We start from the raw sequence: 23064 nt of genomic DNA on the forward strand, positions 1-23064 counted from the left end.
TGACCTGCCTGCTTCCTCATTGACCCCCCAAGTAGATCCAAAGTCATCAACCTGCACAGTTAAAGAGCTGGATGGAGAATAAAGAGATGTGAGTCAGGAAAGCTGCCAGGCTGCGGTGACTTCCCTTTGCTGAGAGCATTTTTTTCCTCAGAACTCAGGAGTTTTTTCAGCATACTGCACTGCAGGGGGATTCTGTTCCAGTGTCTTTTGAGGACATTAGTTTTCTCTTTTCATCTCTTTTTTTAATCATTTTGATGCTGTTTCTTTTCTTCCCTGGGAAAAACACTGCAGAGACATTCTTTGACAGTTGTTAATTGTCAGGTGACTGACTGACTTTTTAAATGTCTCTCCTATTCTACATCCTACATCAGTCTCGTGAGGGTTAAAGGGATCAGTCTGACATTTTGGAAAGTATCCATTTGCTGTGTCACCCACACTGCAGAATCTGGGCCAGAGCCGGGCATTAAGACCAATTTATACGTCTGCGACAAATCTACCGCCTAGCCTGATACACACCTCCCCAAAAATGTAACCACACAACACTGACACAGACTGCAACTGTGTTTGGTCAGCTTGGTAGCATTGCATTTCCTCCTAGACATTTCAAGACGGCACGTAGCCTACTCTGTCAGCTACAGCGTAGACTCAACGCAGAAGTATAAACTGGCCTTTAGTCAAAGACGTTCATTTGTGCCGTTGGAACACCCTGCTTCCAGTTTTGACCTAAGATAGGCGAAACATGCCTGCACTTATCTCAGTGCTAGATGAGCAGGGGTATAACAGTAATATTGAGCTTCTCGTCTGCCTCTGGGTAAGACAAGTACTTTTCCCATAATGTTGGACTGTTATAAATATGAAAGGTTTTGCAGGCCAAAAGCACCTCAGGCAGCAGAACACATAGATTGACCCTCATCTCCTGGCAGCTTAATATTACTATTTTCAGTTCAGACTACATTTCCCTTTTTTTCACAGCCAAAGACTTTTTTCTTTATCATCTTGTCTTTTTGTCTGTGCTGTTGCTTTCCTGTTGTGATAGATGTTCCGTAAGTAATTCACCACAGCGGTCAGCAGTCAGACCATTTGGATCTACTTATTTCACATTGTTTGAAACTTTTATAACAAGTAAGGCTTTTAGGTAATGTGTTGTCTTGTCCCACTAAAGCTCCATTTGGTCTGGTATTTCTGTGGAGTGGTCCAGTACCCTTTACCAGAGTGTGAAACTAATTTGGACATACAGTCATCCATGTCATTGTCTGAATGTCTTCATCAATGTCAACATTTTTGCCCCAGTCTGTGTGACTTGTGACCATTACCATGCAGCGCCTAAAAGTATAGGAAACGCTCAAACAGTGCTACATTTTTGTGTAATCTGAATATTAATCAAGTGAAATGAGTAGGTGAACAGTTCTCAAGGCCATCCTTACTGCTGATCATTTTCCAGTGGCTTCTTTACATCGATTATGCACTAATTATTCTTAGCGATATTCATCTTAAGCCTCTAATGCTAGCCTTTTGTATAAAGAATGATAAGCCAACATAGGCAAACATTGGTATAGTCTTTATTTTATTTTTAGCCCATCACTGCAGCGTTCTAGTTGTAACACAGTGTACAACTAGAACACTCTAAGGAGCACCAAATTGGAAATATTAAATTCCTACACACAGTAGTAATTGTAGTTACTGTATTTAGTTGTAGAGGCAGAGTCTGCGGTGCTCTTTGTGTTTAACTTGATAGGTAACTTTAAGCATGTGTTTGCTTAACTAATAATTAACCAGTGAGACTACAGCTTCTGTATACATGTTCAAAACATCTAACAGGCTCTGAATCCAAGTGGAATTCAAAGCAACTAGCATGGATTACAGCTGAATGATCACGTTAAAGACTGAGGGATCATTCACACGTGTTACTACGGAAATCTCTCCATAAATGTGGAAATTGATAGAATTAGATTTTTAAGCATGCACGCTGTACAAAAACTGCCCATGTGTTATTGCAATAATGCAGTGTGGACTGGTACCACCTGCATTATTGCAAACAGTGTTCTTGTATGGCCTCTCTGTCACTTGGTTTCTTTTGTTGTGTGTTTGACAATGATCTCTTTTGTTGTGTTTTGTCAGGCCCGGGCAGCCAGCGGCATAAAAGGGCTGTTTCACAGAAACCCAAAGCAGTCTTCCCTGGACAGCCATGCTGCTGTACAGCACAGCCGTAAGCACCCGTTCGGTGCCCACCTCCTGCGCCGCACTGCCAGCGCACCCACCAAAGGCCAGCCCAAAATCAAGAAGGGCTTCCCAGAGATCGCCATCGACACCAAAGACTACAGCTCAGAGGGCGCTAGTGAGGAGCGAGAGTCTGAGGATAGGGACAAGGCCTCTGCTGCCGCCTCTCACCAGTCCACTACACCGCTACACCGCCACGGGGACTCATTGGAATCCCACCAAGCCAAGGGTCCCTGGGACCGTCCTGACACCAATGGGGCTTTTCACCCTGAGGAGGGTAAAGGTAAGAGCTCTCTTTTTGCTCAGCGACGACCCATGAGTGAGCCTCTGAAACGGCCCAGTCGGCTCCGCTTTCATGACCCGCTGGACGCAAAGCCAGGGGTTTTTGCCCGTGTCGCACTTAACAGCTCGGGCAGGATGGGGATGTCTTCCAACTGCATCACATGCGTGATCAGCTCCAAGGAGAGTCCAGAGGTGGAACGGAAGGATCAGGTTAAGGAAAGACAGGAATGTAGGTCCAAAATCACAGATGGGGAGAGACAGGAGAGAAGTAACCGCACCTCCTCAACGAAGAGACAAGTTCAGCCAGAGCCCCTAGCCAAGCCCCAGACCCTCGCTGCCCAGACAGAGTCACAGCAGTCTCCCCTTGTCCCAAAGTCATGTGTGGAGGCCCAGTTTCAGTATTCGCCCCAGGATGTCCTCCGACCTGTCCCCTTGTTCAGATCCAAAGCCAGGCAAACACTGGGTGCCCAGTACATCCGACCTCAGCCTGACTCATCACAGAGGAAAAGCCGTTCCAGCAGCGTTCCCCGAAGACGCTCCCCCAACGCTGTAACTCCAGCACCAAGCCTCACATCAGACTGCCGGACCAACCTCCGTTGGCAGCAGGCAACTCCCCCCAACTATGGCGCAGTTTGCGGTTCAATGCCCGCTCCATTCACAAACAGTTCTGCAAAGGAAGGTCTCTCGCTCAGTGACAGTAGCAGCTGTGAAAGCTTTGGCAGTCTGAGCAGCTTGGAGTCGCCTCCTATGCTGCCTCCACGTTCTGTCCTCGACAGCCGCAAGAGGGCTGTGGGCACCCTGCAGCGCGAGATGAATGCCCTGTTTGCCCAGAAAATGGAAGAGTTGCGCCATAAATCCCCCATGTTCTTCGCTGGTAAGATGTATCTGAGGCAGCATTAGCAATACCTCGGTAGCTCCTGTGTAGTGGCTGTAGTGGGCCTTTTATGTCCTGTGCACTTCCAGTTAGACTCCACAAAGACCACGAATGTCTGTAACATAATGTTTTCCTATAATCCTCCCTCTGCTGTGCACCTGTACATAAGACACACCTCGTCATCCCATGTGTCTGTGATCTAAAACTCCTCGCATTTCTTTCCATTGTTACCAATTAGAGTTTAGTTCTAGCTTTGTAGCTTTTATCTATTCTAATATTATAAATTATTCCTATTTTGCCTCTCTATGCTAAAAAAACCCTGTACCTGATACGACAGATGAAAGAAGTGGTAAGTTTTAACCTACTTGAATAAAAGTAGTTTGAACTTAACCTAGTTATTTTGATGCATCTGTAAAGCAACATAAATACAGAAAACCCAAAGCACCCCCTTATGTGATATGTCCATCCTCTGTACTAGGGGTCCAACAGTATTCCAAACTATTTGGGACAAGCTGTTTAATTCAGCACAACCTGTGGACCAAATAATGACAAATTAACAAAGTCTAGTCCTTGGCTTGTGTGTGTTTGTTAGTTTTTTATGTTAGCTTAGTTATGCTAGTTATGCTAGTCATGCTAGTTATCAGTGTTCTCAAAATAAAGTTATGTATTATTGGGCTGCATTGCACTGAATTTTTTAGTATTCTGGTAGAGTAGTGATGCTAAGTGTAGAAGTTTACAATGCCATTTAGAAACATGCAGTATTTCGAGTACATGACCTACACCAACTGGCTGAAAACTGGAGGTCTCACTGCCCTGACGTCTGTGCTGCGCCCTCTTCTTCCTTCACCTGACATGTTTCAGGGGAGTCTACATCCTGCTGTTCTACCCCTTCAGCCTTCCTCAGTTCAACATGAGATGGCATCAGTATTTTTACTATCAGAACAAATCTTGTGGGGAAAACAAAGTATGTTTAGGGAGTTGAATTTAAAAATTGTCTGGCCTCGTTATAACAGCTGATATGTGGGGATATCTGTTGAGTCATATGATGCTGGCAGACGCTCTGCCTGTTAGTTGGTCATATGATAAACATCTTTGCTGTCTTTACAGCTTGTTTTTCTTTTCACTTTAAAACAAAAGCTGTGATGTTTACGTCGATTTACGATCACTTCTCTTGTTATGATGCTTTTTCTGTCCTGTAGTCTCCTTCCTTGTCTCCACTGTCCCTCTTCTTTCCAGTTATGCTAAACTAAACTCCTTCTTCCTCTCTATCCCTTTTGCACGCCTTCTCTGTTCCTAGTGCAGAATTGAGGGGATGAGGAGAGACAGGTAAACCACTGAATGCATGCACCCTACCTTCACTTCACCCATCAGTCTCGGTCTCGCCTGCTATATATTCTTGAAACTGCATTAACTCAAAATGACACCATTGGAAAGAATGAGAGCACCATGACAAAGTTGTTGGTTCACACCATTGTATAGCGGGTCCAGACAGGGACACTCACTGTGGGCAAGTGCAAAACATAATTCACAAGTTGGTTTGTCACTTTTCACTGTGTCACGACCTGTAGCCCACAATGTTTTGACTCTTAAAAGTTAATTCATAGTTTCAACCATAATTCCATTCAATGATAATAATGTTGTGCTCCCCGTGTTATTAGCTGAGATCTGTGGACACGGTGACATCACTAAAAAAAGTCTGATAGGTCAAGAAATACCTTCTGACTGGTTTCAAACAGATTTTATGTAGAGAAACCAAAATGGTAAATTCCCTAAATTTCCCAGTCATAAACATCCATCTCAGTTTACAGACCCACTTCCTGTTCTAGCTTTTACATACTGGACTAGTTTTAGGCACACATTTTTCTGCTGCATCATAGAATTACTAGCAACATTTCAGGTACACTCAGGTACTTACCTACTTTACCTGTCAAATGTGGTGGTTTAAAACCTGTACATTCATCTGACTGCTTGGGTTTCTTGTGGTGTTGATGCCGTGTTCTCAGAACAAGAAAACATAAAGCTACAAAAAAATGATTTAAGTTGTAATAAAGGGGAATTATCATTTAATGGTGGAGCAAAAAATATCTTTCTTGACATTACAAAAATAATTTAATTAGATTGGGTTTTGGGCACTGGCAGTAGCTTCATCAATAGTAATTCTGTAACCCTTTCTGTGTAGAATTTATTCTTCAGTGTCAAAGGTAATGCAAGGCTGTCCCTTTTTACATATTTTCTTAACTTAAAGTGGAGATGTTCATACATCACCATCCACCATCTTTTCACTAAACCACTCCAATTTTTACCAACTCATTTTCTAAGCCATTCTCGTTTATCAGGATTTGTTTAAAATGTACATGTATTATTATATATTTCGTTCATGCAATGTTTCAAACCGACAACCTGGAAAAAACTTCCGTCTTCACCGAAGCAGGTCCTCCACTGCCTTCACATGAACATGCATCTAATGTGAAATACATGCAGAAAGCAAGAGTTTAGTTTCAGCAGTAGCTTTGTACGTCAAAATGAACTCACCACACAGCAGACTATATTTAATCTAATGTTAATTGGCCACATGTAGCAGATGCCTGCTTAATATGGTAATATGTAACAACGAATCAGATCAGTGCATTATCCTAGTTTTCAAGCAGATACAGTTATCCCTTTTACAACCAAAATGCTTTCAGTGACCATGAAGGACATTGAAAATTGATGCATTTCTTTGTTTCCACAGACTGTTCCACAGCGCACAGACCAGCTCCCCCTCCTCCATATCTTGCACAAAACTCTGAAGACGCCAGAAGCACACATTTCATCCGTTCTGTCTCCGCCCCAGAAGAGAGCCTGCCTTCTCCCCACTCCTCATCTACACCGCTGCACTCACCATCCACAGCAATAAATGCAGACTCCCAATTGACTGTTCCTTCTAATGGCGTGGTGGACATTCCTATGAGGGTGAACGGAGACCCTAAGAAACCTCATACCCCCTTTAGAACCACCTCTCTCCCTCTCCAGGACCCTGCTGACAAAACTGTACCATCACAGTGTATTCGAGACACCCAGGCCAACAGAAGCGCTGATTCATTCATGGAGAACACACCAAGCCAGAGGGAAAACCAAAAAACACTGACAGAAAAGAAAACTGATGCAGCAGAGTTAAAGTTGGACCACAGAGCAGAGCCTCCTGCTGCAGCAGTGTCTCCTGGAACCCTTGGAGTCCCTATAGCTCACAGGACCCAGGCCAGGAGAGCACTTTTTAGCAATCTGCCATCACACACACCAGTAAGAAGAACAAAAAGTGAGGGCCAGGTTCAGGTGGCTGTAGCCTCAGGTGGGCAGGCCCAGTCAGCAGTACCGGAGGTCTGCACGGATGCTACCATGAACGACCGCCTTTGGAGCAAGTTGGAGCCAGGCAGCCACCGAGACAGCATGTCCTCCTCCTCTAGCATCTCTTCCAGTGACACTGTCATTGACCTGTCCCTGCCTAACCTGGCCAGGAAGAGTCTCACGAGCCTGTCCACCTGCGATCCACCTTGGGTCAATTGCCGCCACTCTGCATTGGTCTCCTACGACACCCTGCGAGTCACCAAGAGTAAGTCAAACCCCAATCTTCAGCAAAGTGAGTGCCAGAAAAATGAGCTTAAGCCCAGCAACCTGCAGCCCGAGGATACTTCTGTGGACTCACCCAGCCGACTGACTCAAAGAAGGCACACCTGGAGTCGGCTCTACATGGAAGGGCTCAAGCAGTCATCCACCAGCAAGCCGTCCGTTACAGCGAGAACCCCAGCAAATACAGCTTCCATGTCCAAAAGCCTCGGGGATCTGACATCAGATGACATTTCCTGCAACTTTGATAGCAAGTACCGCAGCATCAGCCGCAGTTTCATTGTTAGGCCATCCCGGGACCAGCTCCGCAAGGGCAGCCCACAGAAGTCTCGACCACCTAGCGACCTGACAGAACAACTACGGAAGCTGACTGATGTGGAGCCCCTGACTGCTAGCGACTTCGCTCCGGGAGACAGGCCTGGAGAGTCACAGGAGGAATTGGTGGATGAGAACCTGGTGCGAAGGACATCCTCGAGGAGCCAAAGCAGGGTGCGGTATATTGCAAACAGGGCCAAGAAGGCCCAGGAAAGGCAGAGGCTCCAGGGCCTGGTCCAGGGCAGAAGTGCAAGCTTTAGCCTTACTGGTAGCAGTGGAAGTAGGGCTAACCCCATTGAGGAGCGAGGTAACCCTGAAGGGGCATGTTGCGTGGCACGGAGTCCCTGTACCAGCTTGGACCTGCTGAGTCAGCTCACCCCCCTAGGAACACCCTCCCCTAGACATTCCCAGTCCTCCCCAGACCCTGAAAACAGTGAAGTCTTTTTCATGCTCAAACTCTAAGAACTGGCTGACTTGGAACTGAGCGTGAGAGACACAGCTAGAGACTTGTCTGGACTACAGTAGAAATCTTTTTTTTCTAAAAGTTGTGTATCTTGCAGAATATCTCAGATATCTTAAATTGGATCAAAATACAGATTATTTCATGTTTCACAGAAAACTATGTTCTACTACTAGTAATCCATGAACAATTAGTTCTACATCTGTTGTGCAAGAGCCATTTTTTAACCTGTGCGTTCATTCATTCTGTCTGGAAGCTACTGGAGAGAGTTCTTACTACAGCTCTGTCGTCTGTTTGCGCCAAATGTTAGATAATTGCCAGAATGTATTTAGTGAAAAATACCTGGAGTTTTTATATGGCTGTCTATGTTGACTGTGATCTACCCTGAGTATTTTTTGGAACTTTACATGAGCATACAGTAGCAATAGATCACAGCTAGAGGACAGGATTTTAAACGATCCATTCTTATTTACTTGAAACTGTAATGGTATACTTTAACTGAGTTGAAAATGAGATACTTTATGTCAAGGCGTTATTATCAGCCCATCCATACACTAGCAATATTTTGAAAATGATGGCATGGTATCATATTGAAGATAAAGTACAGCTTGATGCTAAACTTTGAGGCTTGTCTCATGTCTTTGCTGAAAAAATGGAAAGGAATAATTTTTACAATGCAGGGCAAAAAGTCTTAATTTTTAGTGTTCCTTATGTAGTGCTTACATTGTAATTTGACCGAACTGCCAATATTTTGCTAACCTTTCTGATCTGTGGCATATCACAGCACTGAGATTCCCTGTGTCGTCGACACCATACCAAGTTTAGCTCTTTTTAGTTGACCGCATGACCTTTTATGCATTGCAATGTTTATTTTAAGGCTGTACTTTATTTTTCAAAGACTTTTTATATGAAGATTTGTTAATATTCCAAAAATCTTTTATAGGATTGTCATAAGAGCATCATGTCTGAAACCCTGTGATGTCATTGGTCTGTGGTACTAATACAAGATGGAAATGATCTGTATCGAAGCACGTTTATTTGTCGGCCTGCTGTATTGTTTGCGCTGCCATGCCAGTTCTATGTGTGAAATTTTAGGGACAATATTTAATTCAAACAATGTGTTATTACCTGAATAAATTGCAAATGCATATTATTGAAAGTTTCACAGCTCATTTATTTCATTTCTTGATCAGCTGACTTAGTTCAGAGACAAAGAAGAGTCGTTAACAAACCATTTAAACTGAGCCTTATACAAACTGACATGTAAAAGCCTTTGGCCTTGGTCTTGGCAGGGTCTGCTTGCTGCTCTAATTATTGACTCTGCTTGAGTCTGTGTTTACCAGGCATCACCTCACTCAACCTCTCTGGCAAAAAAACCCCTAGACCCCCTGCAGGAAGGCAGAATGTTCAAGAACAAAGACTTGACGCAGCACAAGAGACGACAAGTTCAACCAGACGTTAAAGGAGAGAAAAACGGCTTTTCAGTGTCGCTTGCCACCCAAGATCAGATTTTCTTTAGGCTACAAAACTGTTTATTTACACTTTCTTAGACCCTAGAATGTGGTGTATGGAATAAAATGTCATCATACTCCAGTCATAGGAGTAGTCATTTGTACATTCCCCGAGAGTATGCTAAAGTATCAGAGTTTCCTTCGAGTGAGTTCTTGGCAAAATTGAAAGTCATTTGAGCAGCATGTACACCCTGGGACAAAAAACTACCAACTGAAACATGATATAATGATAACACCAGTAATGGCTTCATGCATACCTTTAAGGAAGCTAATGGAAATCTGTTGGTATCAGCTTCCTCTGGAAGTAGCGCAGTAGTCCTAAACTTTCCTCCTGGAAACCCTAAACCCTTTCTCAGGACACTGATTTGTCAGTCAAACGTTTGTCAATTGTCGACTCTGTGGTTTCCAAAGCTGACGGCCACCTCTGGTGAGCTGTCACACGCTGCCAGGCCTCTTCCTCAGCTCTGTTAGACTTTGTGAAGCGCGACATGCTCATTTTAGCGCCACAGATTACGCTCCAGCCAGTACACAAACACAAAAGACAGCTTCATTAGGATTCCAAGAAAACCACACAGTCCCTCTTAAAGCTGTATTTATCTAGACAATTTGGCATGACTTGGCCTCTCAAATGCAACCCCCCAGCTCTGTCTAGCACTTCAAGCCTGAGAGAATGTTTTTGTCTCAACGTGCGAATGCAGTCCCTCCTTTCAAGATGAAATCACTGCCTGTTTTCGACAGTTTTGTACAAATAAATCAATCTAGTTTGCAGGATTATACTAAAAGTTGTAGAAATTTTTCTAAGACAAAGAAACAGGACTGTTTAATGTTGATACGTCTAAAATATAAATTACTGTAGATAATATAATTTATGAGTTTGGGGGGTTGGAGGAATCAGATGCCAGACATGATGTGAATTGCTTAGGGGTTTTTTGTCCTGAGCTCAAACTGATGACTACAAGCAGATGTTTTTTCTTTGACTTCACATTTTCAGATGTTCTCACAGTTATTGTATTACAGGAAAGGTTGAACTTGTGTTGAGGAGTCCGTCATAGTTAGTCAGGGGAAAGAGAACATGCTCCAGAGCTAAATGTTTTCCTCTGATTCCTGGGGACCCCGATCCTTCCAGCCCCACCCACGCCAATCAACCTCCCCCTCCCCTTTTCTAAGATCCTGTTATGTAACCTTACAAAAACAAGTCTGGTAACCATTATGGCATTAGATTTACACATTTATTCTTTAAGTGGTAGGCTAAAAACAGACATACTGACCCCTACCTATAACCAAGACAGTAGTTGAGTATATTCTAATTCATCAAGTTTATTTTATTTCTTGGTATTGGAATTGAAGAGGAAGAAAAACCATTGATCGCCACCTAATCTACATAATTCATATAAGCCTGAGCATCTAGGTGTTGTATTCTAGTGTAAAATTATTCCATCTGGCTCCAATAATTAGAAATCATCTAACTTCAGACTTTTTTCTCCCAAAACTTCTGCCCAACAATCACAAGTTTATTCTCTCTTTCAGCTCCTATCTCCTCCCTCCCTGTGCTCCCCCATATAAACCCCCACGACATTGTTCTGCACACAAGCCTTCACTCGTCCCACTTGCAAGACTCGTGAATCTTTTACACATTTTCCTGGAGTTGTCCATAAGTCAAGGTTTTGATTCACACTGAGGTAAGGGAACTTTTGTTATATAGTATAGTGTGACAGTTTTTACCACATTATTCTTAATTATTAGTATTTTTGTTTTATTAGTAAAATATATAAAATCAACAAATCACCCCTGAAATTACTGTAAATGTTATATTCTCTTGGTTAGAGGACCAATAATGAGTGTTATTTTCAGGGTCGTGGCAACATGAAAGGCTGCATGGCTTTTGTCCTCTGTGTGGCAGCGCTGACTGCATGGCTAGTCACTGCAGGTAAGACTAATGCACACAACCTGGCACTGAAACACAAGGTTGAAATGGTTCATTTGAGTGAACGCATTACATTTTGGGTCGTCATGGTCCATGTTTTTTATGCAAAACATTGTCTTCATTTACTACCCCTACCTGCTGTACTGGAACATGGTGTGATTGGCGAAAACCCAGATAGACAGACAGAACTTTATTAATCCTGATGGAAATGCATGCTCTGTCTGCCAGATTGGTCAAAAAGACATACCAGGGAAAACAACAGGCTCACTGTGGGGTGGCTTTGTTCCCTCTTGGCCATGCAAACTGCTCACCCTCTGCAGCAGCAGTCGGACCAGAGAAGCCACTGCTCAAAGTCACACTCGTGACCATTTGTTATCTTTTAATGGATCAGTACTCAGAATCTTATTCAACCACTTGTAATTGTGTAATTTTTTGTTATTTTAGTTCTGTAAACTTTTTTGGGAAGCAGAACTGCTGTGTTAGCAGAAATAATCTCAGTGAGTCTAACCTCAATGGGCAGCACCAAAGAACAATGTTCTCTTATTCCATACTGTACAGAATGCAGTTTCTATAATAGAAATGAACATCTACCAGTAAGTTGGTACTGATAGGCAGGGTGCAATTTACTGGGGGAGATGCGTGGGATTTCCCCCTTTCTGGTTTATAGGTAGCCATATCCCTGCCTCTGCTGAATTATTTTTATCCCCGGTGGGGACAAAATGTATCCTCCCCTCAGAGTGATCATGCTACTTAGTGATGCAACAGATCACAAAACTCACGGTTCATCATATTCATTGTAAAGAAAAGCCTATATAGCCTTGTGAACCTCTTTAACTTAGCCTATATGAAAAGTGTTTCAATTTCAATATAAATCATATGGGCTACGTTGTTAACCTGTGAATGGTGACATGACAATGTTAGTGTAGTTTCGAAATAAAAAATCCTACATGTTAATCAGCGAAGTCACACGGAACGCAAATTGAAAGAAAGGTCCCCCATCGTGCAGCAAAGGGTGTTACACACCTTCAACAAGCCAGAATCGGTGCTGACTCGGTATTTGAGAATTTAACGACCCACTACCACTCCACCCTCATTGGTTTCAGATGTTTAAACTTTAGTCAATTTGGACCTGCAACACATTGTCTCCACTGTTCAATTGTCCAGTTAATTTTACAGAACAAAATCAGATATACCAGTATAGTAAACAAGAAAAAAGACGTTTACGTTACACAAGTAATATTCATACTGGTTGAAATAAACAATGTGATAGTAGGCCTACCCTATCTCACCTCTTTGGTGAGCGAAGGTTTTGTGTGAAAAAAACTAAAGGCCTGTCCCAAATAAGTATAGGCAAGGTGAGTTCAGTGATTGGAGCAAATAAAAGCTGGGGCTGTTAATTGAAGTTTTACAGTAAATGTATGAATAGGAAGAGAAAATAATTTTTCAAGCATTTGCTGGTTTACTTTTTTCTAAACAGACCCCATTGTAACCATTATTTCCCCATCTTTGACTACATCCTTCTTCTTGGTTGTGTGTAGCATTGTAGTACAGTTTGTGTCTGCCAACATCTCACTAAAAACTCAAAAAATGTAGTGATTTTAGTCTGCATGCTGGCTTTTTTATTGCTAAATACACAGAATTGTTGCCAGATTTATACTTGTGGTTTTTAGTTCAGGAGGTGAGGTTGATTATTTCAGCCAAGTATGCCAATGTTCAGTGCGGGAAGCAGAATGTTCTTCAGGAAAAGTGGAAAGTAAGGGTGTTGAGGTCAGGGTGGTGGACGGGACTGTAGCACGTCGCATTTTCATGTGGGAGACCAGAGTTTTTGTCCTGTCACCACGATCTTCTATGATCTTCTATGCGCCAATATTGTAAAAGGGAAGTATTAAGAAAACTTTAAAAGACTTATTCATAGCCTTATACAGGGTTTTGCAGTATTGTTCAATAACAACTTTGTTGTCTGGCGATGGGGTTGGGTTATACTGGTGAAAGAGGAGGGGAGCTGTCCGACCAGCTATGCCAAACCTAAGGTCAAAAGCCCATGAGCCAGGCTGCAAGTCACTTTTTCGTATAGTAATGTTGGCTAAAGCATGAAAAAAAAATCTTTACCTTTTTAAAAAATGTTAAAAAGAAACCCTCTCATTGTTTCCAAAGATCACTAGCACTTTGCCAAACATTTCTTACTTTCTGAAAAGTTCTGTATGGCTCCGCCCATTAAGGTTTCACTCGGCCAATGAGATCAGCCCTGCTTCTACAAACTGTCTGCAGAGTTACAGACCAGCTCTGTGCCAGCGGGCTCTGGCTGACCTCTGACATGCTCCCAAATCATTCCTCACATTTGACTCTTTCCCCACTGGCCCTGTTGGACGGTTGGAGTCCTATCAAAGCACAGAGGGGGCACCATCCAATGTGGCAGCATCCCATTTCTCACCAGTGGAGGGGCTACTGTCTTGCTGTGGTCCAGAAAGCACTGTGATAAATCAATTAACCAAGCGGGGGGAGGACTCTGCAGGCAGGCAGTGAACTGACAGGCATCTCCGCAGATCCTAGGTCCTGCCATCTTCTCTAGAGGAGGCTGATGGAGTGTCATGGGCTTTATATGACCCCACCGGGCCCTCTTTTGTTAATGCAGGCGGTTTTTAAGAACTTGCTCCCCTGGCACCTCCGCTAAACCTCCTCCTTTCTCTAACCAACCCTGGCAGGGCATGTTAGGGCCTAGTGGACACACTGGGAATGCCATTAGTCACAGTTACAGCAAAAAGAAAACAACTCGGAATGTCATGGGTAATGTCAGGGAATGGGGCGGGGACATCCCCTGCTCTGATTACATGGTGGACGGGGCTTAAGGACGGCCTCCACTTTGATCCCCCCACAGGGTCCCCATTACCCCCCTGGTTGTACCTTGCAACTGACCCCTCAGTATGGAGCCTTTTTCTCCAGGTTGTCTGAAAAACAACCTTCAACAACGCTGCCATTGTCCTCCAGAGTCTGTCTGGCTTATTTACTGCTGTATCTGAGAGAAAAACACATCTAGGGGACTCAAAGCACAATACGCGTCATTAGGCTTTCAGATGCTCTAGCTTGTAGACATGAAACTAAACCACTAATCAGCCAAAGAACTGCACAGATCCTCTCATCTTTGTGCTGATGCTTTACAAGAATCCAGAATTTACTTGTTTTTTTTCCCATTCTAGATGCCAAGGAGTTATCCATCACTACGATAAAGGTATTCTTTCTTTGTGCCTCTTTCTAGACTACAAAGCCAAGGTGGCAGCGGTCCTGAGCAGCTGTGAAATAGTCATCTTGGCTCAACTGACACTCTGTGAACAAATAGTTCTGGTTCAATACAAGATGTTTTTTCATCAGTAACAATAAAATTGTATGAGCCAAGTTTATTGCTAAGAACATACAAGGAGGTTACATGACTAAAGAATAGTGCAAAAAGGTCGAGAAACACGAGCAGTCCATCAATCAGAGAGGATGTAAACAAACTCTGGAAGAGGATAAAGGATAAAAGAATTTGGAAGATCCAATAAAGCTGTAAACATCCATGATGTCAGATTAAGCCTCTGATATATTGTTGTTTTTAACCACTACTTAATATGTGCTCTATCTTGTTTACATAATGCGTCCTTTCCAATTTTAGTTGTGCATGCCTTAATGTTACATGTTTGAAAGATGCATTTAAGTACAACGGGGCAGTTTATTTAGTTTAGCAACTTTTGTGTTTTGAGATATAACAGCCTTGAAACATGAAAAATTAAACTTGCTAAATTCCTGAAACACGGTGAATTGCATCAGGAACAAGTAGATGATTCTAACTGCACTGGGAGAGTGTTTCACTTGTTTCAAGAAAATAATACTGTAAGGACTCAAATTATAGACAAGATGTCTTTAAGATATTTTTGCAGTGTAAAAAAACAGACATGACTTGCACACTCCACCTCCTGTCCTGTAAATATGACCCTGTAATCTTTAAACAGTAATTCTCAGATTTTTTGAAAGCATTGCCAAAAGTTAAAAATCTACAAATTCTGGGTTATAAGATTTCACCACCGAAAGCAGCAATTGTTCTAATTTTTAAAATATTGTATCACCTTTGCTGCTGCTTCAGCCCAGTTCTTGCACAATGATCCCTCACACTCCCCGTTAAAATGAGGTTGTTTGTTCTGTTTCCTTAGCAAGATCCGTACACCATGAGCAAAGGCTCAGAGCTGGAGGGCTACTGCATTGATTTGATCACTGAACTCTCCAAGAAGCTGGGCTTCAAGTACAAACTCCACCTGGTGAAGGATAGCCGCTACGGAGCCATGGACCCCAGTGGCAACTGGAACGGCATGATTGGTGAGATCATCAGAGGGGTAAGTCATAGTCCATGCTAATACTGGCTCTACTTAAAATGTGATACTCTAAGCAGTACAGGTATGTTGACTGTTTAGTGTGATACACTGTATGCAACTCTGAGAGTATGTGTTCTGTTTGTTTTTTACTTGGTTTATTTTCCATTTCGCATTATCTGTTTTTTAGGTCCCAAGATTCATAATATAAATAATAAGTCTGAGTAGGGAGGTGGTCTTGGAGATTGGATGGCAGACACCGGACTTTCACCCAGGAGACCCAGTGTTTGTTTCCCAAGTGAAACAAAGAAAGCACTACTCCTGTACTGCCTGAAAACAGCTAAATTGTCCAGCCTTTACTTCAGTAACCTATCTGCATCACTGTGTAACACACTTCATAATGCTCCCCTAGCCTAAATATGAAATTAAAATAACTGCTTCTGATTGGCCAAGATCTATTAGAAGTGAGATGTTTCACTTGGGCGCTAAAACGGAGTGTTCAACACACAGGGTGAAAAAAGGAGCTACAGGAATGTGCAGTATGACAAAAAATATGGTGGTTTTTGAAAATGAAACCATGTAAACCTGTTCTGGTACAACCCCTGTAAATAAAATTAAGAACCTGAAAATGAGCATTATATGACCTCTTTAACTTAGATATCTAACTTATTTTAACCTGTGATTTTAACCCAAACCATTATCTTTTTGGTGATCAGTGCCTAAACCTAATGCCTCGTGCAGACTACACGACATTCAGTGTCGTTCACACTACACAACTTGCCGTCTTGTGATGGGAGTCTTGAAGTTGCTGTGGCGTTCACACTACGTGACTGATCGGTGACAGGGGGTCACACACTACCTGAGCTGACAATGACTCTGTCACCGGATGCTGGTCTCCAAACCACATTTTGTCAAGAAAACACACGTGAAATGACGCAAACCTACACATGAAGCAGCTGTTTGTTGTTATAAAGATACCAACTATAAAGACAAACAATATGGGTGAAAGAATGGATTAGCACACCCAGGTATGTGCAGGTATATTTGGCATGCTAGATGCGTTGTGTAGTTCACACATAACGACTGGCGAGTTCGCCAAGCGGCAAATCGGGCTAATAATCGTGTAGTGTGAACTAGGCTGAACCAAACTGCGATGTTTCACAGAGTTAACCACATGTTTTATTTTGAAAGTCTAAATGGACGTTGCATATTTATTCTTGCTAAATTGACCTTGGAGCCCTACACGTGCAAAAATTACTCTAAGGGTACCCAGAGCATTAAAAAGTGACGCTTGAGGGGTCTTTATCAACCGTCCATATGTGACGGGGAGCGAAAATGTGTTGACCGAACAGTTAGAGAGTAAATTTAAGTATTGGATATTTATATTAGTATATTTATGTTTTTAGAAGCATTAAAACTGCTCTAAAATTGTCAAAATTGTATCGTCTGTATTGGCACCACATGGGTAGTTTTGATATGACTAATAAAGAAATCCTATAAAGAGTGAAGCAGCACACCTTGTACTATGTCACCACTTTACCTGCAGTATGTGTCTGATATGTGTGCCCACTGCCTGTACCCTCCATCAGGAGGCTGACCTGGCGGTGGCCCCCCTCACCCTCACTGCGGTCAGAGAGCAGTATGTGGACATGACCACCCCCTTCATGCAAACAGGAATCGGCTTCATCTTGAGCAAAGACTTGGCCACCGAAGAGAGCACCTTCAGCCTGCTGTCACCCTTCTCCACCGACATGTGGATTGGTGTCCTCATCGCATTCCTGCTGACAGGTCTCTGCATATTCCTGGTGGGCAGGTAAGAGTAAGCTTCAAAATGTCCCAAAATGGTGTATGGTGGACACACAGGTCATGTCATGCTTTGTTTCTGGGAATTGTAAGTACATGAGGAGGGGTTTACATTCTACCACTACAGACACAGTAGTTTGTGACACACAAGGCTGTTTTTGCTATATTTTGTAAATATTTTTAAATGATCTTCGGGCAGGTGCCAAGTAACAGGTAATGGCTTTTACTTCAGACAGCACCGCCAAGTGGCCACTTTTAAAGCACTTTACTTTTTTTGCTCATATGTCAAATTTAAAATGTTTTCCTCTTGCTTCTAAAATTAATTCAGTCAAAGCAAAGTTCAATTCATTTTTCAGTCTGCACTCATCAACAACAGTGAATCAACCTGAACCTACAGAAAAGGCACTGATATTTCACTGTTTTCCTACAATTAGTTGCCTACTGGCATGATTACTAAAGAATACATTGTGACACCTGTAAACGAAACTCACCATGATACAATGTCCATAACTCTGTGGCTAAATCTGAACTGATTTTTTAATACATCCATAGTCTGTCTCCTCTGGCCTTGTGATAACAACAGCTAAAGTTACACTAAAAAGACGCTGACATTAGCCATTTGTTCTCAGTGTCATTAAAACAAGGAAAAATGTCTTAAGGTGTTTCTACATATAAGATTAAATACAAGGTGAACCGAGCAGCTGTAGCGTTTATCTGATTCATGGTGAGTTCAGCCACTAAACGATCGGTAGGATAATGGAGCAGCTTGGAGATGATGTTTCCACATCCTGATGTTTTTCACACAGTTCAAACCAATTCTATAATTATAACTTATGAGAAGATATTGTGGCCTAGACAGAGGCTCCTAATTTGTCAGATTTCCGTGCAGTAACTCCTCAGAATTATATTTCACTGAACAGACACATACATATATGAATCCTGCCACACAAGGCCTTTTCTTTTTCTGCAGGATCAGTCCCACTGAATGGGCTGAGCCAGACACAGAGGAGCACAGCTTCACACTGCTGCACAGCTTCTGGTACATTACCGGAGCGCTCACACTGCAAGGTAACACAGCAGTCTGCTAAGAACAATTTTATCTAAAAATACATATTCAGTGTTGTGATGCTTTATCATGCTTTACCTCCTTCGATCCAGTTGTTCTTGTTTTACATTTAGTGTTTTGCAGACTGAATTGAGAAAACTAAGTCAGATCGATCATAAAATAAAATAATGCTGTACACTGATAACATCATACCAAATTCAAGGTGGTGTTCACCATCAGTAAACCCTGTTATTGGTTTAAATTGAGTGTGTATTTATACCGTGAATATATTTTAGTTGATTTAGAAGCAGTGGGTTTGCTGCCCTGCAGTCCTGGTCACAGGTAGCTTTTCTTCTGCCACTTGACTGCTGTCTTCATCCTCTCAGGTGCTGGTCCTCACCCTAAAGCCGTGTCCGGGCGGCTCGTCAGCGCTATTTGGTGGCTGTTCGCTGTACTGCTGCTGGCCTGCTACTTTGGCAACTTCAACTCCATGCTGCGCTCCAACGACAAACACGTCACCATCAAGAGCTTTGAAGACCTTGCTAACCAGGATGTGATGGATTATGGTACATTCGAATCTGGATCCACCATGCTTTTCTTTAAGGCACGTTCAGTCGCTCCTAACTAGAGTTTATAGTTATTACAGCTGGTACATAATGTCGGAGACAGGTTCATATGGCAGGATGGAAGAACATGTGATCCTGATGTCTTGCTCATGAGAATATTAAAATGTTTCATTTGTCATTATTTTTTTCCCCAGAATTCCAACAACCCCGTGTACCGGCGAATGTACCAGCACATGGAGCGTAAGAAGAGCTACGTGTCTACCATGGAGGAAGGTGTTCGCCGCACCCAGGAGGGAAACTTTGCCTTCATTGGTGAAGCAGTGTCCTTGGACTTGGCAGTGGCTCGCTACTGTAAATTGACCCGTTCACAGGAAGTGATCGGTATGAGAGCCTACAGTATTGCAGCGCCTGTGGGTGAGTCCCCTTAGACCTGGGAAGGCATGTTGTTCACTCCCCAGTGAACTACAGTAAAAGATTCTCTGCTTGGAAAATAAACTCAAAGACAAGTTGATTTTTAGGTTTGTGCATTATAATGCAGAAATTCATAAAAAAAAACTAAAATAAACGTATGGCATCATTTAAAAGATGCAATAATCACCTCTAAATTGTAAACCTTCTCCATCTCCAGTGGAAATTACACCCGGTAACACCGGTGTCTAGCTCTCTATAATATTCTCCTAACATTCCTATGATATCCATGCCATGACTTAGAACATATCTGATAGGATATAAGGACTCTGTTAGTGTTGTTACTGCCAGTTTACCACTGAAAACATTAAAGGCCACAGAGCCTTGGAGAGAGATGGATGAGGCAGGGCGGTGCAGCCAGGAGTAGGCTGTGGTGGCAGGCTTTGATCTTGCCATGTAGTACAGACATTTAGAAGAGGTAGAAACACTTTTGCCTTTGGACGTGTTGAGACAACACATAAAAACTAGTTAAACCTACCTTAAATCTTTATTTCTTCCAGCTTTGTGTCGACAGTTTGTGTTTGTCCCTTTGTTGTTTGCCAATGTTGTCGTGCACAAAACCAGCTCCAAAAAGAAATGGTTTTCCCAGTTTGGTGTAAAAGACCCTATCCAACATCTTTGGGTTAAACTGGAACACCAGCTGTGAGCCAGATCACCAAATATTAGTGTCGTACCTCACTAATGCTCATGTAGCTAAATGGGAGCTAATCCCTGTAGCCAGGTTCAAATATTTGATGGAAAGCCTGAAACCAGAAGAGTGGAGGCTGGTCCAGTAACAGATTAATGCTTGCGATGTCGCAGTGAGACATTCAACAGCCTTGTTCCTCTATCACACCACCTCTCTTTGCTTCACCAGGTTCCCCACTAGTCAAAAATCTAACCATGGCCATCCTGCAGCTCAGTGAGTCTGGTGAGCTGACATACCTGCGGGACAAGTGGTGGGCCAGCAGCTGTGTGGGAGCCAACAAGGCCCACCCCTCCAAGGCCCTACAGCCTCATGATCTTCGGGGTCTCTTCCTCATCCTGGGCCTTGGCTTGGGTGTCGGGCTCCTGCTGGCCCTGCTGGAGATCTTATCCATGGCCCGCAACCAAGCTAAAGATAGCAAGGTATGGCGTGATCATATCATGGACTGTTGCCATGCTGCTAGGGAAGGTAATGTCAGTCTGTCTGTCACTTTGGCTCAGACTGAAATATTTCAACAACTATTCAATAACGTGCTATGAAATGTGTTCCCTAGAGTATCAATCTGACTGACCTTTAGCACCAACCACCAACAGGATGAGATTTATGGCTTTCACTAGAATATCTGAACAGCTATTGGATGCATTCCAGTGAAATTTTGTACAGGTGGCTATTATAGGAATACATTGGCTATTATAGGAATATGCAACATCCGATTAGACTTATATAAACTTAAACTTAAATAAAACTAGTGGTTAACGCGAAATGGCACATTGTTAACGTTGTGAAACGTTGCAGTTTGGTTAGATTTAGGCACCAAAACTACTTGGTTATGTTTAAGAAAAGATTGTGGTTTTAGTTAAAATAACAACGTTACTTACGTAAGTTATGTAACTTAAGCAACTTATTTGAAAACATTCAGTGTTGACTTTTTGTTTCACACGGGAAACGAACACCAGTCTCCTGGTTGAAAGTCCAGTTTCTGGCCCAGTCACCTCCTTACTCTGCCTTTTCTGTTAAATGTCCTACACATACTTGTGTTCAAACAACTCTACAAGGCTTCCCCCAGTGTGTTACAAACTGACGCCAGTGGGTCTTGACCATGCTTTCATATGTGATGGCTTGGGAGTGAGAACTGGTTGGTTTAGCGCTTATTAGCACATGTTTGCATGCTGACACACTAAACTAAGATGAGGACATGGTAAACATTATGCATGCTAAATATCAGCATGTTAAAGTAGCATGCTGACATTAGCATTTAGTTCAAAGCACCACTGTGCCCGAGCACAACCTCAAAGAACATTGTTTTCTTGACCATTTCTTCTTTTCTTCCACAGAAATCCTGCTGCTCGGTGTTGACATCAGAGTTGAACCGCCGATTCGGCAGTGGAGGGGAGAGTCCAGAGCAAGAGAGCTCAGACAAAAGCAAAGCCTAATGGAAAAGTTGATGTTAGCTTTTGATACAATAGTGTCCGAGCCGAGAACAAGCTTTGAGCCTCTGTCCTGTTCCATAAAACACACTAGCTTTCTGTGGTTCCATAGTAACAGCCATGTGTTGTGTGGTCGTTCAGTGTGTTTTGTACTGTTTTAGAAAATCTTGGTGACCACATGGAACACATCAACTAGCAGCTACAGCGTACTTAGTAAGAAACCAAGAGACTTCCAGCTTCAAACTGCAGATACTAATCACTCTGATTTGTTCAGTGTTGCTGCATTATGTTATCAGATATCCACATCCCTCCCCCCTACTAACTTACATTTGTTTCTTCTTAAACTGTAAAAGCTTTATATGTAGTTTTAGTTTCTATTTGCTTGTGTTGTCCAAATAAATTCCCCAATATCCCAAATGCTCTCTTGTTTCAGAGAATCCAATATTTTATTTTTATGGTGGAAAATTGTTTTTGACATCTGCAGTCCAAAACATTATCAAGACATTTTGTAAAGCATTACTGATGATGATGAATGACGTGTTTTCCAGACAATTAGTGAAAACAAAATCCTCAGATTTTATGTTTAACGGTGCCCTAATCAATATTTTTTGGTTAATAATAATTCAAACTAGTATGTGTAATGTGAAAGGTGTCACTCAACCCCAAAGAGAATCTCCAACTCTGCCGCTCACCTCACCTCTAGACAGCTTCTTGGCATCTTGCAGCTCATTGGTTTGGCTCTGATAAACCCACTTTACTCTGCCTGCCCAGCACCAAACAGCAGGCAATTAGAGACGGGCCGGTATGGATGTAATGCAAAGCTACTGTCTGTATCTGTTTATGTCACAAAAATGTCAGATGTTACCAGAAGTGGGCATGTATCTGAACTTAAACCTAAGTAGGCTACACCTCAATGTTTTTAGCTTAGAGCCTATTTGTTTACATTCTGCCACATCTGTATCATGAAAAGATCTCTTCTTGTTCACACTGTGCAGACATCAACCAGCTGGATACTGAAGAAAAAGTGTGAATTGGATGATTATGAGACCAAATCTGATGATGATCCAGGTAGTACCATTAATATGATAACCATCCATGAAGGATGATGAAATTGAAGAATGAATATTACACCACAACTTATAATGTTCAGCTTATTCCTCTTCAGGGTCACGGGCCCTGAATAAATGTCAGACCCAGCAGACCATCAATAACATATTCACACACTTAACTGTCTTTGATTAGCTGTATTTGAACAAAGCAAAGGCGAAACAGAAAGGGGGATTATGCTGCAGGTCTTATAAAGAAGTCTGTATGACCTATGATTTGAAAACTATAAGAACCCTTTGTAACCAGAGCCTTCATTCTTAACCTTGAGCCTACAGATAGATACTCAACAGGTAGATTTCAGGTGGAGTGTCACTTTAAATTTACTGTGACAAGTGGTGAGACTGGATTGGATCTAGAAAACATTATTATAGGATGTCAATTGACTCTAGTGCATAAATGGGAGAGTGTTGTTTCTGTCAGCTGTTGTACCGGCCACCGTT

General features: G+C 42.5%; 2 protein-coding genes across 5 annotated transcripts in view; both read left to right on the forward strand.

The window, feature by feature from the left end:
* The window catches only part of plch2a (phospholipase C, eta 2a), a 75114-nt gene extending 66210 nt beyond the window's left edge, over positions 1-8904 (forward strand). For 2 of the 4 annotated variants that reach the window (XM_046055836.1, XM_046055835.1), the window contains 2 exons: positions 2119-2500; positions 6105-8904. In XM_046055836.1, coding sequence (XP_045911792.1) covers positions 2119-2500; positions 6105-7753 — 2031 coding nt within the window. In that variant the 3' untranslated portion in view covers positions 7754-8904. Of the gene's footprint in view, positions 1-2118; positions 2501-4670; positions 4700-6104 lie in introns of all 4 variants that reach the window. The other 2 variants (XM_046055837.1, XM_046055838.1) reach the window with 2 other exon arrangements.
* Positions 8905-10888: 1984 nt separating this feature from the next.
* Positions 10889-21904, forward strand: si:ch211-251b21.1 (uncharacterized protein LOC571720 homolog). The gene is made up of 10 exons (XM_046056841.1): positions 10889-10941; positions 11114-11189; positions 14381-14412; positions 15368-15547; positions 17113-17336; positions 18297-18394; positions 18758-18975; positions 19132-19351; positions 20262-20512; positions 21425-21904. The coding sequence occupies exons 2-10, from the start codon at positions 11126-11128 to the stop codon at positions 21521-21523; spliced, it is 1386 nt and encodes a 461-aa protein (XP_045912797.1). The 5' UTR covers positions 10889-10941; positions 11114-11125; the 3' UTR covers positions 21524-21904.
* The last annotated feature ends 1160 nt before the right edge of the window (positions 21905-23064 follow it).

Source organism: Micropterus dolomieu, linkage group LG08, assembly GCF_021292245.1.
Source record: "Micropterus dolomieu isolate WLL.071019.BEF.003 ecotype Adirondacks linkage group LG08, ASM2129224v1, whole genome shotgun sequence".
NCBI classification, from domain to species: domain Eukaryota; kingdom Metazoa; phylum Chordata; class Actinopteri; order Centrarchiformes; family Centrarchidae; genus Micropterus; species Micropterus dolomieu.

Bases quoted from the DNA above. Each gene is read 5' to 3' on its own strand.
- si:ch211-251b21.1 (XM_046056841.1), top strand. From the start codon at position 11,126: ATGAAAGGCTGCATGGCTTTTGTCCTCTGTGTGGCAGCGCTGACTGCA. The intron at 15,548-17,112 runs GTAAGTCATAGT...ACCCTCCATCAG, and splicing joins TTGGTGAGATCATCAGAGGG to GAGGCTGACCTGGCGGTGGC. The intron at 18,395-18,757 runs GTAACACAGCAG...TCATCCTCTCAG, and splicing joins CGGAGCGCTCACACTGCAAG to GTGCTGGTCCTCACCCTAAA.